At 40.5% G+C, this 17,307-nt stretch overlaps 1 protein-coding gene and 1 long non-coding RNA gene across 2 annotated transcripts in view; one reads left to right on the top strand and one right to left on the bottom strand.

The window, feature by feature from the left end:
• LOC121474776 overlaps positions 1-9,863 on the top strand; it is a 37,575-nt gene extending 27,712 nt beyond the window's left edge. The window contains exons 3-4 of the long non-coding RNA XR_005983522.1: positions 7,910-8,068; positions 8,940-9,863. This is a non-coding gene — a long non-coding RNA (uncharacterized LOC121474776). The remainder of the gene's footprint in view (positions 1-7,909; positions 8,069-8,939) is intronic.
• The window catches only part of COL1A2 (collagen type I alpha 2 chain), a 35,856-nt gene continuing 20,363 nt past the window's right edge, over positions 1,815-17,307 (bottom strand). Inside the window, exons 30-52 of the mRNA XM_041727879.1 lie at positions 17,247-17,291; positions 15,877-15,975; positions 14,137-14,244; positions 13,375-13,428; positions 12,339-12,392; positions 11,578-11,631; positions 11,427-11,480; positions 11,223-11,330; positions 10,786-10,839; positions 9,881-9,934; positions 8,741-8,902; positions 7,932-8,039; positions 7,151-7,258; positions 6,711-6,764; positions 6,516-6,623; positions 6,316-6,369; positions 5,844-5,951; positions 5,328-5,381; positions 5,096-5,203; positions 4,506-4,764; positions 3,924-4,108; positions 2,988-3,230; positions 1,815-2,290 (exon numbers count right to left, since the gene is read on the bottom strand). Coding sequence (XP_041583813.1) covers positions 2,144-2,290; positions 2,988-3,230; positions 3,924-4,108; positions 4,506-4,764; positions 5,096-5,203; positions 5,328-5,381; positions 5,844-5,951; positions 6,316-6,369; positions 6,516-6,623; positions 6,711-6,764; positions 7,151-7,258; positions 7,932-8,039; positions 8,741-8,902; positions 9,881-9,934; positions 10,786-10,839; positions 11,223-11,330; positions 11,427-11,480; positions 11,578-11,631; positions 12,339-12,392; positions 13,375-13,428; positions 14,137-14,244; positions 15,877-15,975; positions 17,247-17,291 — 2,382 coding nt within the window. The 3' untranslated portion in view covers positions 1,815-2,143. The remainder of the gene's footprint in view (positions 2,291-2,987; positions 3,231-3,923; positions 4,109-4,505; positions 4,765-5,095; positions 5,204-5,327; positions 5,382-5,843; positions 5,952-6,315; positions 6,370-6,515; positions 6,624-6,710; positions 6,765-7,150; positions 7,259-7,931; positions 8,040-8,740; positions 8,903-9,880; positions 9,935-10,785; positions 10,840-11,222; positions 11,331-11,426; positions 11,481-11,577; positions 11,632-12,338; positions 12,393-13,374; positions 13,429-14,136; positions 14,245-15,876; positions 15,976-17,246; positions 17,292-17,307) is intronic.

Here is a 17,307-nt window from a genome sequence, read left to right as displayed (position 1 = left end):
ATTATTAACATCTAGCATAGTGTTTGGCTCTCAACTGGTACTCAGGAAACGTTTTCTTCTTCACTTTTGCCCTTTGTATGTCAACTTTCTTGGGTTGTGTACCTGAGGGCATAACATGTTGAGGAAACCTAGAGATTTCTAACTGGCTATCATATAAGTTTGCCCTGGCCATTTCAATTACTAATTTGTAGGGAGCATTGGGTTTTCTGACTACAGGGGTTTAGTTTTCTTCCTGTCATTTGGTCAGGTATATTGACCCATTCTTGCCAGATAGGAAATGTTAGAGCTACAAAGTGCTGGCTGTGGAAATCACCACATCCAGCGGTTTCCCAATGGATGCACAACAGAATTTTGCAAGGTGCTTAAGAATACTGCTTCCTTACTAAATTTTGATTTGGTGGTTGGGGACCAGGAATCTGCATTTTAATAAGCATCCCTGTGTTCTGATTCAGATGATAGCCAGACCATAATTTGAAGTTACCATTTGTTTAATAGATCTTGGTAACTTTTTAGATTTAGATGTTAGATTTTCATCATGTTCAGTCTTTTGCTTTTAAAACTAATTGAATCTTGAAATGACTTATTTCAAGAGGCAAATATTACAATCACAATTATGTTCTGCAACAGGAAATAAGCTCTAAATGAATCTTAACATTTTACTTGACACATTACTATGTTTAAGTGTATTAAAGATGTCATTGAAAGGTGCAGGGGAGGAAAATGAACTTGATTTGGCAGGTAGGTGTTCATGGTACTATTATCCACAACTGTCTCTGCTGATTGACAGCACACACATTACCTCCTAACAGGCATTGTACTCAGTTGCATCAGATTTAAGTGTATGGCATTTTTTACTGAATATTTGAAACTGTTTTAGTTAATAGTATTAATTGTACATAGACCAACTTTCAGCCACTGTTTCAAAGTGCTTAATAGATAATATACACCAGAAGGTTCTGTGGATCTCCGCTTAGAGTAAACTTAGGTCTACGATACCATTTGCTTAAGTATTATGTATTTTGAGTAGCGCAAATGTTTTATCTTTCTCCATCTTATAGATACAGAAATTAAACACAGAAAAGTGAAGTGCTCAAGGTCACTCAGCCACCAGGAGAAGTCAGAATTGGAGCTCAGATCTCCTGGGTCCTTGTTCTCTGCTCTTTCTACTATACCAAATTGCCTTTTTTGCATAGTTTCTATTTAATGAGAAACAGTCTAATGGCTGGTAGAGATGCCATAATCCATATTTATATTGAAAAGAGCTTCAAAGCAAGGAAATCTACTCGATATTTTCTTTTGGAAAACCAAACATGCTTTATTTAATTTTTTTCACAATTTATTTAAACATCTCACATATACAAAATAGGTACAATTTAATTTTTCTGCTTGTCCGAGAAATAAGGCTTCCTTTTGGTACCATGGGAGAGGATGAAAATGAGACTGGCAAAGAACAAATGCTGAATTTAAAGAAGAGGACAAGGTTGGGCAAATGATCTGCATACTTTTATTTGGGAATAAGATGTAAAATACTGATGCTAAATCAAATGAAAAAAGAAGGCACAATATAACTCATTACAGAGGATTATTTCTTCTCAAATTCTTCTAGCACCATCAACGTTCTTCAAGTATCTGAAATACTATTAGCACCTTTGTATTCTGAACAAACAAAACAAGTACCTCAGCTCATGTCATCTAGGTCAGCACCTAATGATGTGGATCACACTCACAGGAAAGTGTTTTGAGGTAGTTTTAAACCTTCGGAAGTTTGGGTTTTAAACTTCCCTCTGTGGAAGATATTCAAAAGCCACAAGTGGTGCAAATGTTCATGGTTTTTATTTTATTTTTCAATTTTTATTTTGGTTTTCTTACAAAGGTTGACATTTTCCACAACGGATGTAAGAGTGTTGAAAAAAAAATTCCAAATCTTTGGGGGCAGGGAGGGGGAATGAATGAAATCGTATTGCACTATGCTCTGATCAATCCTTCTCCTTCTCTTTTGCCCACAATTTAAGCAAGTAGATGTGCAGAGGAAATGGAAGGACTCAACTCTCAGTTAAAAAAAAAAAAAAGAAGAAAAAGAAATGGCAAAGGGAGAAAGTTTTTTCAGATTTCTTTTTTTTTTTTTAATTTAGGTTGAGTTCATTTATTTGAAACAGACTGGGCCAACGTCCACCCTGAATTCTTGGTCAGCATCACCGATGTCCAAAGGTGCAATATCAAGGATAGGCAGGCGGGATGGCTTATTTGTTTTGTATTCAATGATTGTCTTTCTCCATTCATTTGTCTTTTTCTGTTTAAAAAAGAAAAGAATATTTATAAAAAGTTGCATTATTCCTAAATCTAATATCATTAGAACTTTACATATTTAAGAACCATTTTGGGGCTTGTTCATCTGAAGTGTGTCCCAGATAAAAATATTCACCTTTGAGACAGAAGAATCAGGGGTATCTTTAGGGAGAGAGGTTTCCTATCAGTCTAATTTTTTTAAAGAAAATTTCAATACATATTCCATGTGGTTTATTGCTACATTATCATTTTTGGGATGTGTGTGTCATTAGGGAGAGCTGAGTGGGTACACTGTGAGTAAATTTTAATTTTTCTCCAAGGTATAAAATATTGTAGAGAAAAATTACATGCAGACCATACTAATAAGTAAAATAAAGTACATATAGCTATAAATTATACCTTGGGACCTTTTAACCCCAAGTAATTTTAAGTTATGGGAAGACAGCATCATTTAAAAAACTCAAGTTTAAAGAAAAACAGCTAATGCATGGACATGGTATATATTTCAGTATTTCAGAGAATTTTCAAAGGCAAGATCTGATAAGAATCCTCTTTAGCATCTGAATTTAAATAAATACATCTATGAAGTTAGATTGAGTAAATTTGGTCTCATTATCTGTTCATTCACTGGTCTAAGCTAGAACTCCAACCCCCCCCTTTTTTGTAAATAAGTGCTACTCCCAAATTTCACTATTACTTACAGAGCAGCCGTCTACAAGAACAGTGTAGGTGAACCTGCTGTTGCCCTCGGCAACCAGTTCAACATCATTGGAACCTTGCAGAATGACAGCCTTTTTCAGGTTGCCAGTCTCCTCATCCATATAGGCAATGCTGTTCTTGCAGTGGTAGGTGATGTTTTGAGAGGCATGGTTGGCCAGCAGGCGCATGAAGGCGAGTTGAGTAGCCATTTCCTTGGTGGTTACTCCTTCAACATTATATTCAAACTACAGAGAATAAAATAGAAATGCTAGTTAAGTGGAGAAGGACTCAAATACTAAGAGTCAAGAGAGAGAGAGAGTGAAAAGGCTGGTATAGGGAAGAATGATGACCTCAGATCTGAACCTTGGGAAAAAGATACTTTTATAGGAAACACAATTCACATGTCTTTGCAATATTAGTTACCTAGGAGGGACACGAGAACTACCAGACTGAGGCAAGATAATCTCAAAATGGTATCTGTTTTAGTTAACCCTTTATATGTAGGTTTCTTCTTAGAATGAAAGAGAAATAAGACAGAGAGTCAGACCTCTTTCTTTTTCTGTGATTCCCACCAGTAGGCATTCAATAAAGTTGGTGAAAGATTTTGATTAAAAATTTGGAAAAGCACATGTCCTGAAAATGCATATGCATGAGCACAGGGTTATGTGCTGGCCAGTACTTCCTCATACTAAATGGCATTAGTCAGTTTCTCTAGTGGTTATCAGCTAAGTCAAATTTGAATAATAACTTTAGATTGCATGGATATGCCCATCAATCCATCTTTAATGCGAGGTCCAGGATAGAACTGAAACCTGAGCAAAAAGCAGGTTCTTTCAATAATCCTATTCTGGGAAAGGATTAAAATGCAGACCATTAAAAAGCAAGCAAACTTAACAATATTATTTAGTAGGAGAAGGAATGTTTGTAGGATTCCTCACCTGGGTACCACCATTGATAGTTTCTCCTAACCAGATGTGCTTCTTGACCTTGGAGTTTCTGTACCAGTTCTTGGCTGGGATGTTTTCAGGTTGAGCCCGAATGCAGGTTTCGCCAGTAGAGAAATCACAGTATACTTTGATAGCATCCATAGTGCATCCTTGGTTAGGGTCAATCCAGTAGTAACCTTTAAAAAAAAAAAAAGAAAAAAAAAAGCCCAGCTCATAAAACCTCTCCTTGAGTGGAACATAGGTTCTAATAATTACTAGACAAAGAATTTTGATTCCCAGAAGTAACACTGTCTACTCCACATTTAACAGGAAGAGGTTGGCAATTTTCAAGATTAGACAGTTCCTCCTTTCCTCCTAAATCAAAGTATATTATCATGAAAAAGGCAAAAATATTTATTAAGAGAAGCCTGAGACTTGGTGCAGGATGGGAGAAGAAAATGCTTCATCAATCAGGTATAATTCCACCTAATGCAATTTTTACTCAAATTTTTTTCATTCTAAATGTCAGTGGGAAGTGACTTTGCAAAGCCCAGCTTGTGAGAAGGGCCAATCTGGCTTGGACATTTGACTTACCACTGCTCCACTCTGGGTGGCTGAGTCTCAGGTCTCGGCATGTGCGAGCTGGGTTCTTCCTAGAGCCTTCAGGAGTAAGAAGGGTCTCAATCTGGTTGTTGAGGGATTTCAGAGTAGCATCAACTTCATAGTCCTTGGGTCTGAGAGAAGGTGGTGAGCGAGGCTGGTCAGCCCTGTAGAAGTCCCCTTCATAACCAAAGTCATAGCCACCACCACTTGGGCCAGGAGGGCCAGGAGGGCCAGGGGGACCAGGAGGGCCCTGCAAAGGTGAAAGGAAGAAAGAAGAGGTTTCGTATTGGGTCATAGGGAGAGGCGTCAATGACAGCAGACGCCTTCAGTTAAGTGTCACACAGAGGCATATTCTAACAAGTCAAAAAAGAACCAAGTGTCTGTAAATAAATAATTGGATCCCAGGCACACTTGTAAGCATGGGCTAAACAGCTCATCCCATATGATTTTTACATTTCTTAGAACTGGTATATGGAAGTGGGGGACTGCTTTAATGTGTTGTCACAACCATCTTGATTAGTCTGAAGAGAATATTCCTTAGGTCCGTGATGCTCTTTATTATTTCCCAGAATGATACTTACAGCAGGACCTTGGCTACCCTGAGAGCCACGAATGCCAGCAGGTCCGACTGTACCAGGTTGCCCAGTGCGACCATCTTTGCCAGCAGGGCCAGAAGGACCAGCAGGACCCTAGGGAAGAAGGACACCAAGTCTGAGTGAGTCAGTGAAAATCCCCCAAGGAAGCAGAGGCCTGGGGACTCACTGCCTGCCATCAGCTCGATTTCAGAGACAAATGTCTCTGAGGTTGACTTACCCTAGGACCAGCAGGACCCACAGAACCAGGTGCACCTTGATCGCCATGTTGACCCTTGAGAGAGAGAAAACCAGAAAATCACACTTTCAGAACATGTGCTGATAAGTAGATTTGTTTTTAAAATTGAATGGGAAACTTTAGTTTCAATGGACTCTGGATTGAGAAAATTGAAAATGTAAAATGGGGCTCTTTTCTCCCATTATGTCTATTATATTCAATTATATTTTTTTCTACAAGCTATTTCAGCAGTGCAATATTAGTCATTCCTCTAATTATATTTATTTTAAGTGGGGTTGAAGGACATTGTTGCCAGGAGATTTTAATATATGTATATTTCAATCTCCCTTAACCCTCACCTTTTTGTGTTGGGATGAAATAGCGTTATCTCTGTGAGATGGAGTCAGCCGGAGAATGGGAAATGAGTATGATGTAGGACAGTTTAGAACAAGGGCAGTGAAAATTTGAGGAAGATCATTTTAGATCTGTATACATGCCAGATGTCCACGCTGTACTTACAGCAAGACCAGGAAGACCTTGCAGTCCATTGTGTCCCTTTAAGCCAGGAAGACCTCTGGGCCCCTTCTCACCAGGCTCTCCCTTATCACCTCGAATACCTTGTGGGCCCTGTAAAGAAAAAGGAGGACACATAGGGCATTTGCCTTCCTTTGAAAATGGTGCCCACTTCCCCCCAAATACTGCTTAATCTGTTTACAGAGCTGACTTGAGACAAGCAAAGGTTTAAAAGCCATGTGGGTACTACCTCTATCTATTCCCCTAACCTGCTTTAGTTGACTCCGTATTGTGGCTAGATTCTTGTGCTTATTTCATACACATGAACAGAAGAGATTTGAAATAGAAGAGACTTAGAAGCCTTTGTAGCAATTCTCAATATGGACCACATTTTTTTTTTTAAACAATATGAAGTCTAGCCTAGACTGGACTGAGTCTTCTTAAATGTTAATTTGTGAAGAAATCACCATGTACGTACACTAGGACCTCTTGGACCAACAGCGCCGGCGGGACCAACAGAACCAGCAGGACCCTGCACATTGGAGAAGCAAACCGGTACTGGTCAGCCAGGGCCAAGCCCCCCTTCTCCCCAAGCCCCCGCAGTGCCCCAGTGTGGGGAGGTCAGAAGTGAAGCCTACAAAGATGCCAGCATTAAAAGACTGGTATTAACAAACTTACAGGTTCACCACGGTTTCCGTGTTTGCCAGCGGGACCCACAGGGCCATGAGGACCAGGTGCACCCACAGCGCCAACGGGACCAATGTTGCCAGGGTAACCACGCTCTCCCTACCAAAGGCAAAGTGAAGTTTCACATCAAACTGGCCTATATTTTAGTCACTTTTCAATTGGAGAAAGACAAAGAGGTGTCCTGACCTTGTGTCCGGCTTGACCATCGCGGCCTGGAGGACCATCATTCCCAGGGTTGCCCTGTGAAGATACCACACCAGTTAAGGCACTCGGGGAGGCTCTTCACCTCATCTCACCTCCTCTGCCTTACCATCCCCAGGCTCAGTAGTGAATCCCCTGTCAGACTGTCAAAAGATAGTAGGTACAAGAACCTGCCAACCTAGTTTTTGTAGACATGTTTTTAATATTTTGGCCAACTTTGAAGTATACTATTTAAAGAGCCATCTCCCAGCCCAAATAAGTTTTCATATTTTCAATAGCAGGAGTGGCCAGTACATGCCAATGTTATGGAGAAACAGACCATCTCATTCAGACACTTGGAACAAGAGGAACTCTGCTCAGGATATGAAGTTGCACACAATGGAATTCAGCTCTGTTCTATTATACAAACCAAGTGTTAGACTCACATCACGACCAGCTTCACCAGGAGCACCGTTGACTCCAGGCGCACCCACAGCTCCAGGAGGACCACGAGCCCCAGGTGGACCAGCAATGCCAAGAGGTCCGGGTTCACCCTAGAGGCAGAGAAAATTAAACAACACTCCTCCCACTGGATTGAGTGCAAATATCTCTTTCCCCAAAATGACCCTGGCTAGGAGATTCCAGTTTGAAAAGAGAAAGTACAGTGAAAGTGAATGGACCACAAAACGGCAAGAAGTATCATTGGTGTTATCCTGACCCTCATCCTACATGGTCAGATAGCCAGCTTTAGGCAGTTTTGGAATGTCACTCTACTAGGTGAGCCTAGTTGCATCCGATATCCCAAATGAAACACAATCATAAAGTTGAGAGGGTTTATGGAGATGAGATGATTCCTAGTTGCTGTCATGTATAAGATTTAATGGAATGATTCAGAACTTCCAGAGCTTCATTCTTCCTACAGGATAAATGATGCCAGCATTTCATACTGCAGAGGAGTAAATGCAATTAGAGCTTATATAGTTCTTAAGCATGTAAAAAGAACAAAAATCATTCTGCATAATGTTAAGCTGGATCTTTATAGCGTGTGTCTAAGTAAGGTGGTATTAAAGCTTCTTAGATAAGTGACATGTGATCTGTATAAAGAAAATGCCATGAATAAAAAATCTTAAGTGGAGTTATTCAGTGATCAATCTGTCACATCTGAAGTGGCAGCTTTTAAAATCTTTTATTATGTTAATGAGCAGAAGAATGGTGTCAAACACTTACCACGGATCCAGCAACACCTGGTAGACCACGCTCACCCCGAGAGCCTGGGAGACCCAGAATGCCAGGAGCACCAAGGAGACCTTGAGGACCTGGTGTGCCAGGAGGTCCCTGAACAAGAGGAAAAATAATATTACTGGGTAAGCCCCTAGATGATAATACAGGTTGGCTTGATGATTGTAAGAATAAGCTGTTCTTATTTAGTTTAGAAAAAGCCTAGTGACCTTCTTTTAGGAAGATATATCCTTGGATATCTTGTCTCCAGTAATGACAATTACAGCTTGGCAAGTATATTTCATTATACCCGGTTCCTCCTAGAGACCAGTTGAACAACACTGGACAATATGTGGTTGAGATTTAATGAAATGCAATAGAGTTTTTATAGAATTTATGCCAAGAAGCAAATTTTGACTTTGGCCTCTAACCGAGCTAGGTCTAGTAAAGGCACATTGCAGAGTAACAATAATACTGGACAGTGCATGTTTAAGAAATTGGTAGCTTCCTGAGACTGATTCACTTTCAATAGGAGGGCCATGGCTATGGGATTCTTTTCTAATCCCAGGACCAATAAGGTGCCTTTCTGATAAAACAGTGAGTTCCTTCATTTATTGCCATCCTTATCTAGTGCCTTCTAAGCAACTGCTGCAGCTGTGACACCTCAGTAGCTGCTGGACAGATTTCTTGGCTCAACTGAGCTCTACTTGAAAGCCTGCAATACTTATCAACAGATATATGCCACTTGAAGATCTGCGTAAAGGCTTTATTTTAATTTGCTATAAGGTATTAAGAAAGAGGAGGTTGAAATCACTTACAGCGGTACCAGGCTCTCCAGAGGGACCCTTCTCACCAGTAAAGCCAGGGGGACCAGATGCACCTGTTTCTCCCGTTCGGCCAACTGGACCTTGGTCACCTCGAGGCCCACGGAGTCCTTCTTTACCAGCAGCACCAGGGGGACCAGGAGGGCCAGTGATACCCTGGGAGCAAATGACAGAGTCATTTATTGTCTGTTAGTCATTACAGATTGGGGATAAAGCAGCTGAGGCTCTAGAGATGAAGATGCAAACAGTGTGAAGCAATGAAATGACATCCTGGTGATTTGAGGGGACCTATTTAGACCTTGTCACATTCCTTCTAATGGAGAGAAGCAACAGCTGTCCTCCTTCTCCTGAAGCTGTAATAACATGACTAACTGAGGCTGAGGCGACGGCAAATGTCTGTGAGGAGAGGAAAGGCTGTGCTCCCGGGACCCTGGCATCTTGGAATTCGAACTATGGTGAGGAGAGTTAGTTGTATATGAATGGGACTTTGGGCTTGGGAGGACTCTGGCTCATCCCTTTTTGAAGAAAGCCAATACTGGCATTTTGTTCATAATTGAGGAATCACATATGCTCTCAACTAGGTTTAATTAAATGCCTACAGGGAATGAAGATTTTTCTGTTATGAACCTGTAAAAGGATTCCAAGAAATCAACATCTTTGCTATTTTTTTTCCCTGAAACCTTAACCGGAAGACTTAATCCTTAGTAATTAATTAAATTCTCTTGAGTCCTGACAGGAGAGTCTGAATCAGAATTGAATTAGAGGCCAAACCACCTTTAAATTCAGGAACAATTATACCTTAACAACGGAGGCAGAATGTTGGCCATAAAGGGTAATTAGATATAGAAATATCTGATATGTGACTAAAACTGTTCTGTTTTTTATTTTTAACAAAGAGACCATGCCCCTAAAAGGGGACTTGTGTTCACATGAATAAAAGCCTCTTATGCTGATCTTATAAAATATAATTTGTGATGATTCTGCCTTAATGGTTCAGGAAAACTGATTTCAGACCAGGAAAGTAATAGCAACATATTAGTAAGATGTTTCCAAGAGAGTTTCCTACCAGCTTCCTACTAGAGGCAAAGGCCTATTGGGTAGAGTAAATGACAGATTTTGAAATGATTTACTTACAGAGGGTCCAGGAGGACCAGTCCGCCCAGCAGCACCAGGGAAACCAGTAGCACCCTAAGAATCAAGCACATTAAAATTCCACAATCAGTGCCAACTCTAGGGATTTGGGTGAGATGGAAATTTCTCCTTCAGCCAATCCTCAATACACATGACTGAGGATGGACCACGGAGTAGGCAGGGGCAGCCTCATACAGGGTATTTTGTAACAAGGACCCCGAAGACCCTAGATCTCTGTACATGCATATTTTGCATAAAGGCTCTCATGTTCTGTTTTGAAATGCTATTTGTCAGCATGATGGTTCTAAGAACAAGATAGTAGGACACGAGGCTCTTATTACACATTGATGTGTATTTATTAATAAGTACCTTAACTACCTGGCTGGGCATGAAGGAAATGGACACTGGATAAGTACTTATGTTTACAGAGGAGGGTACAACAGAAGACCAAGAGTATTAATTGCTGTCTGAGGAGAGCAGGAAGGAGTCAGTGCAGTTCATTCCTAGGGAGGTCTGGGTCTTTAAGGAGTCAGTGTAACAGCAGGGTGCCAAGAGAAGGGGCATGGTTGGGCAGAAGAAGGGGGGGGCACATCAGCAAAAGGATAAAGGGTACCAGAGAGATTATTTTTACCCATTTCACAACTAACCAACCCAGGGTTAACTTTGGTTATGACTTCAGGTAAGGTGGTAGCAACCGACACTGCACTGAGTTCCAGTTGGGATTAAGTTAATATCCCATGACCCTAATGGTAACTTCAATATCAGAATTTCTCTGAAAAACATGAACTTGGATCTGGAGAGTCTCCTTGTTAAAGTTTAGGATTAACCCAAAACCTCCAAGCTTTCAAGTTGTTTTCAATAAGATTCTAAAGAAAGCAATGTTAGCAGGGTCCATTATAAATACTCACAGGGGGGCCACCATCACCACGACTTCCAGCAGGACCAGGGGGACCATTTGGACCCTAAAAGGAAACAAAGAAAAAGATGGGGTCAAACCACAAGACAATGCTTATTAATGTTTACTTTCTCTTCAAAGGCGTTAGTTACTCCCATGTCTATTAGGAGCAAATCCAGAAATTAAAAACGATTATCTGTGTCATAAAATAAATGTCCTGACTTCAGTGTTACCCACCTCATGGGGGCTAAAAAAAAAGTACGAGGATACAATGTTTATGAAAAGTTTACAAATTATGAAGTGGAATGCAAAAGTTAATTCTTAGTTTTAAATCATCTTCTATCTAGTACCTTCCTGGTATACAGTAGGCACTTGATTGATGTGTGTTGAGTTACAAGATTTCATGGGTAACGACACAAGCCATGTTGACCACCAATGAATTCAACTTACAGATGGGCCGGCAGATCCAATGGGGCCTGTGGGACCAACGGGGCCATTTTCACCCTTGGGCCCTTTGGTTCCTCTCTCTCCCTTAGCACCAGGTTGACCAGCAGCACCCTGTTAGAAAGGAACAGTTGTGGTCAGGCATTGCAGCTCACTCTGCTTGCCAGCTTGGAATGTTTTCAGATTAACCTTCATCCTAAGGATACTCACAGCAGGACCAGCAAATCCATTGGGGCCAGCGGGACCAACCTCACCACGTTCACCCTAGGAGGGAGAAGGGGTTTGAGAACATCATGGCAACCTTAGATTCATTAATGTCTAAAAATTATGAGTGTCCCAAATGACCCAGGTTTCTACTTACAGGGCTACCACGAGGACCAGCAGGGCCAGCGGGACCGGCAGGACCAGCTTCACCCTGTAAGGGGACCAAAGATGAGTTTGTTAATGTGCTTCACGTTGATGCTCAAAGAGCAGGTGGGGAGAGGAACCAGTGGTAGACAGTAGGCTCTTGTCAGAGTTTGGAGTTGTGTCAGAAGAGAAAACTAATGCACATCTCAGGGAGTGAAATAAAATGGATTTTTACTGTGCTTAATGTTGTATTCATTTTGGGGGCTGAAGTGGTATTGGTCACAGACTTGCAAAAACACCATAAATCAGTGCCCACAATGCTAGGAGGAGGACGTTTTAATTTTTAGATGGACACAGAGCTGATCTATTTGCTGCAATCTGTGCAGTACAATAAATAAGGTCTATTTTAAGTGGACTGTTCGATGCGAAATGGGCACACTATGTATTTTATTGATTTTTTACAATTGAAGGCTTTGAGGAGGCTTGGTGCATTAGGATATTGTTAATGGGCAACAGGAAAGTCTTTAAAACAAATGATAGGGATTAAAGTATAGATCAGATAGTTGGCACATCTATAGGAAGGGAAGGAGAACTTTAAACACATAGCATTTGTTTCCTGCTGCCCCATCACAACAGACAGGTTTTTAAATAAGTAGGCTTTATACGGAGTCATAAAAATGAATTGCTGGGGCTCTCCGGGGCTAGGGCAGGCAGGAAATTTTACATACTACTATTGGCCCAGAGAGTGGCAAGTCCAGGAAAATGAACACTTACCCGGTCACCAGTGGCTCCGGCAGGACCAGGGGCACCCATGGCACCAGGAGCTCCCTGGTACCAAAAGGAAATGAGTCTTGTTAATAACACCCCCAGACCAGCCAAAGTGATCCTTGCCATTCTCCCAGCCCCCTGACTGTGTTTATACAGTAACCGAACACTCTCACTGCATGCTCTGGGTGGACTTCAAGAAAGCTTTCAATGTACTTCTGTTCTAATGATCAAAACTCTTAGACGCAGCTCTCTGGAGGAAGGTACCTCAGCGATAAAGGTGATAGAAATGTGTAAGTCAAGGGCAGGTTAGGAACTGGGGAGATCTGAACTCTCTGCTCTTGTCAAATTCCCTGGAGAGCGGCAAATGAGTAGGCTTGTTTGAAACTGCCAGGACTGTGTGATTCAGAGAAAGGACTATTATCTATGTGCCAAAGTGAGTTATCAGGTCTGAGGGAGGTGAGAAGGAGGACCAAGGTAGCCGATGGTATGGAAGAGCCACGTTGCCAATGCTGTAGGTAAGGTTATTATACCTTTATGGGATCATCTTTGGCATCTCCATGGCATTAACTACTAATCACGGGGGCTGCTCTTTGAGTGATAAATTCTTAGGACACACATTTGAATAAATAGGACCTTGTTAGAGGTTCTGGCTTCTTAAAAAGTAAGAGTTAGTTTTTTTTGTTGTTGTTGTTGTTTTTTGTTTGTTTGTTTGTTTGTTTTTCCCGAAGTCCTATAATAACTTAAACAATCAAAGTTCTATTAAACCTAGAGATTTCAGTTTAGAATTTGTATTTGGTCGAGTTAACACTAAGGAAGGTAGAAAACTCAGGTTATGATTTCCAAAGGGATAAGATCTTTCTTTTGAAACATGTGAAACGATACTACTTTTCACAGATCCAGAAAGGAGAGGACTACTCTCACTAAACCTGGATCCTTCTTTCGTCAGTTCTATTTTGGAAAGCTGCTCAACTCAAATCAAGTAAAAGGTGAAAAAACAACAACAGTAACCTAAGTACAAACGAACAAACAAAATTCTACTCACACGGGCGCCATCTCTGCCTGGGTTACCAATTTCGCCTCTGAGACCGGTTTCACCCTGAAAGTATAAAGCAAGGGCAACTTTTTATTTTCTGACCAAATTTTTGAATCAAAATTAATCTGAAAGCTATTTTATTTTATTTTATTTTATTTTATTTTATTTCATTTTATTTTTTTACAGAAAATGTTATTCACCTTCAGTCATTTAATATTTACTAACGTCCCTATTAATCTACAGGATGTTGAATGGGAAAAAAATTTAAGGAAAAAATAATTCAAGGCTCTCTCTAGATTATTGCTAAATATTCTTTTCTAATTTCCATACACTCTCCTGAAGCATAATCAAGCAAGGTACAAATTCATGCGGACAGAATTATAAGGCAACATCACAATGGGCTTCAGTGCCTTATCACTCTTATGGCATAACTAATGCAGCAGCACGGTTGACAGCTGTTCAATATAGCTTCTTCCCATTAATTAGGGCAGGATGAGGCATTATTGTTAGTGGCATTAAAATGAGCCTCATGTATTACTCAACACCATCTGTTTGCGTGAAATTCCATGGTAGCAAGGAATTTTGCCAGATTAGAGAGTTTAGAAATGCGATGGTGCTAGGTGGCAGAGGGGAGCGCGTAGAGGTAGACAGCGAAAGGCTACCAGGCCACCTACCAGGAACTGCAGAAAACAAACAAACTGGGCAACCCTGCGCAGCCCTGCTCTGCTCCAGTTCAACCACCCGGACGGAGGCCCAGCACTGAGAGGGTACCTTTTCTCCCTTGCCTCCAGGAATGCCGGCAGCACCCCTCTCTCCTGGGAGTCCACCGGGACCGGACGCGCCAGCGGTGCCCGGGGCGCCAAGCACGCCAGGTTCACCCTTGAACCAAACACACGTGAGAGCCATGATTGCGGTGGCAGAAGAAGAAAACGAAAATGAAAACTCGTGAACGATTCCAATTTAAACATTTAATAGATCACACTCTTGCCTGCTTAGAGACACAAAGGAAGGTTACTGAAAAGAAGGGCGCCTGTCCCAGAAGGAGGTGCCGTTAAAGACACCGTGGGCTGAAGAGCAGAGAAGTGGGGGTGGGGGGCTGTGATTCTTCTATAACCTGCTCCTGGTCGTCTTTGGGCAGGCAGGCAGGCGTGGGAAAGAAGAGGCTGGGACAATGCGGGGCAGAGAGTGAAAAATGTTTGCCCGCAAACCTTTTTTAAGGATAAGTCTCTTAGCCCACGCAGGAAATAGGGAGAGAAACCTCGTCAACTGGGGAGATGTTTACATTTTCATTTCCTTGAGAGTGGGGACTATAGCTCCCACTTTATATGAAAACCCCACCATTGCACACACTTCAAACCTATTGACTAACTTCTAAGATAGAACTCTTTGAAAGTGCGATCCTCTGGACGCTGTTTACTTTCTCGCTTCCTCTCGCCCTCTTAGCTTTTGAAATTTTTTTCTAATATCCTTCCACCTACCAAAATAGCTTTTTGCAGCTAATCTTTACTTTTTTTTCCTCCCCTCTTGAAAGTTAAGAATCAGCAGTAATAGGAGTTGCCTTCTCTTTACTGTGGTTAAAGTCATCTGTTTTTCAGAAATGTGTCTAGAAAATTCCACCTATTTTAAAATCTAAACCACAGATTCTACTTCGAAACTCAAGTTGTCAAGCTTATGTTTGGGGGATGAATGTACTGTCCGGTTAACTTTTATCTCCCTCATTAAAATTCAGACTATGAGTGGGAAAAATAAGAGAGGTGACAAAACATGAGAGACTCCGAACTCTGGGAAATGAATAAGGGGTGGTGGGTAGGGGGAGGGGGTGACTGGGTGACAGGCACTGAGGGAGGCATTTGACGGGATGAGCACTGGGTGTTATGCTAATATGTTGGCAAATCGAACTCCAATAAAAAAATACATATTAAAAAAATAAAGCTGGAAATATATAAAAAAAAATTAAATCCAGGCTACCTTTGGAAATTTTACTCTCTGAAGCAGGATGGTGAGAGGGTGAAACTTTGTTCCCTAAAAATAGTGTCCAAATGTACGTGATGTTTCTAGATGAAAACTAAAGTATAGGGGCACCTGGGTGTCTCAGTGGTTGAGCATCTGCCTTAGGTTCTGGTCATGATCCCGGGTCCTGGGATCGAGTCCCACATCGGGCTCCCTGCACAGAGAAGTAGCCTATATGACTCTGCCTCTCTTTCTGTGTATCTCTTATGAATAAATAAATAAAATCTTAAAAAAAAAAGAAAGGAAACCAAAGTATAAACCATGCAATGACACAAGAGTAAAAGCCCATACTAATTCATTTATGTGTGTAGAACACTGGGATTTTCCTTCTTTTGGAATAATTCGGGTCCATTGGAATCAAACAGTCATTTACGGTAATGGAAATCATCACAGAGTTGGAAATAAAAAAAATCTGAAAAGCAATTCATTTACTATTGGAAACGATCTAGTTACTCTAGAGGATAGTGGGCCAAAGCAGCAATATAGAACAGAAAATGTTACCTTGTTTCCATCGGGCCCAGGGGGTCCAGAAGGACCTCGGCTTCCAATAGGACCAGAAGGACCAGCAGCACCACTTTCTCCAGGGGGACCACGCTCCCCCTGTGAGGAAAAAAAAAAAAAAAAAAAGAAAAGAAAAAAAAAAGAGAGAGAAAGAGAGAGAGAGATTAGAAGAGTTGTACTGTTCACTTTCAGAGATACCATTTTACACATCAGAGTTCATACTTTTTTAGCTTTTGAATCCTGGTTTTGCCATTAACAAATTATAATTTTTTCCCTTAATTTCTCTACTAGTAAAATGAACGAATGGGATGAGATAATCTCTAGTCTCATTCAGCTTTAATGTTCTGTGGCTACAACTCCAGAATGTTTTTCTTCTAGAGTACAATATTCAAATTTGGAATTAATTCTTTTTTTTTTTGTCTTTTTTGGTAATAGATTCATAGGTAAAAATAGATGCCAGTTATGCATGATATTCATAGGGAAAGATTGTGTCATTTTATAATAGCAATGCTAGGTGTAGATAGGATTAGACATTCTCATATCTACCCCCCTTTTAATAATCTTATGCAATAGTGATGTAATAGTTATAATATTTAACAGGATATACATATATATGGGTTTGCCTGCATGTGTATACCTACCTATCTATATTTCTCTCAATTGCATAGAAATATTACCATGAGAGGTTATTCCTTGGTCCAGGGTATTTAACATGTATGCAAATAGTATTTAACGGTCTGCATTGCAACTGTTTCAAAGGTCCTTGTTATACTTATGGTTCTATGATACTAAATTTGTTTGGGCATCCTAGATATATGGTAACTAACCATTTAACAGGATACTTGAGGGGCAAACTCATCTCTCTGGTTATTCAAATGACCACACAGACAAACCAAATCTGTTTTTTTTTTTGTTTTTTTTTGTTTTGTTTTGTTTTTGTAAGAGCAAATTCATGGTTTCAGCTTTAGACTTTGAACATCAACACACATTGCAAAAATCGATTTTGAATCTTAGTAAGATATTACCTTTCCTTGGCTCAGGTTGAGCCACTTTCACAAATATATCATACTTGTCTATATAAATTACTGAATATAATACATATATTATAATCACATGTGTATAATGTATATATGTATAAGAAATATAAGCGTTTCTTATAACTGTGTGGGTTTGGGCTAAGAAATATGAATAATTAAATTTAAAAAGTCTACTTTCAATTTAGAAATCAAATGTTCTCTACAGATTATGTTTGACTGCAGAACAATATCAGGAATTTGTCACAAGGTCATCAATAGCTTTTAAGAGAAAGCACTACTTGTTTTAAAAACACATCGCCAGAAGTTTATGAAAGTTAATTAAATAATACTTACTCTTGGACCAGCAGGACCAGGAAGACCAAATTCACCAGGGAGACCCTAAGCAAAACACGAT

Source organism: Vulpes lagopus, chromosome 13, assembly GCF_018345385.1.
Source record: "Vulpes lagopus strain Blue_001 chromosome 13, ASM1834538v1, whole genome shotgun sequence".
In the NCBI taxonomy this organism is placed as follows: Eukaryota; Metazoa; Chordata; class Mammalia; order Carnivora; family Canidae; genus Vulpes; species Vulpes lagopus.
Note: the sequence above shows the minus strand (reverse complement) of the source record. Positions and strands in the feature narration are given on the sequence as shown.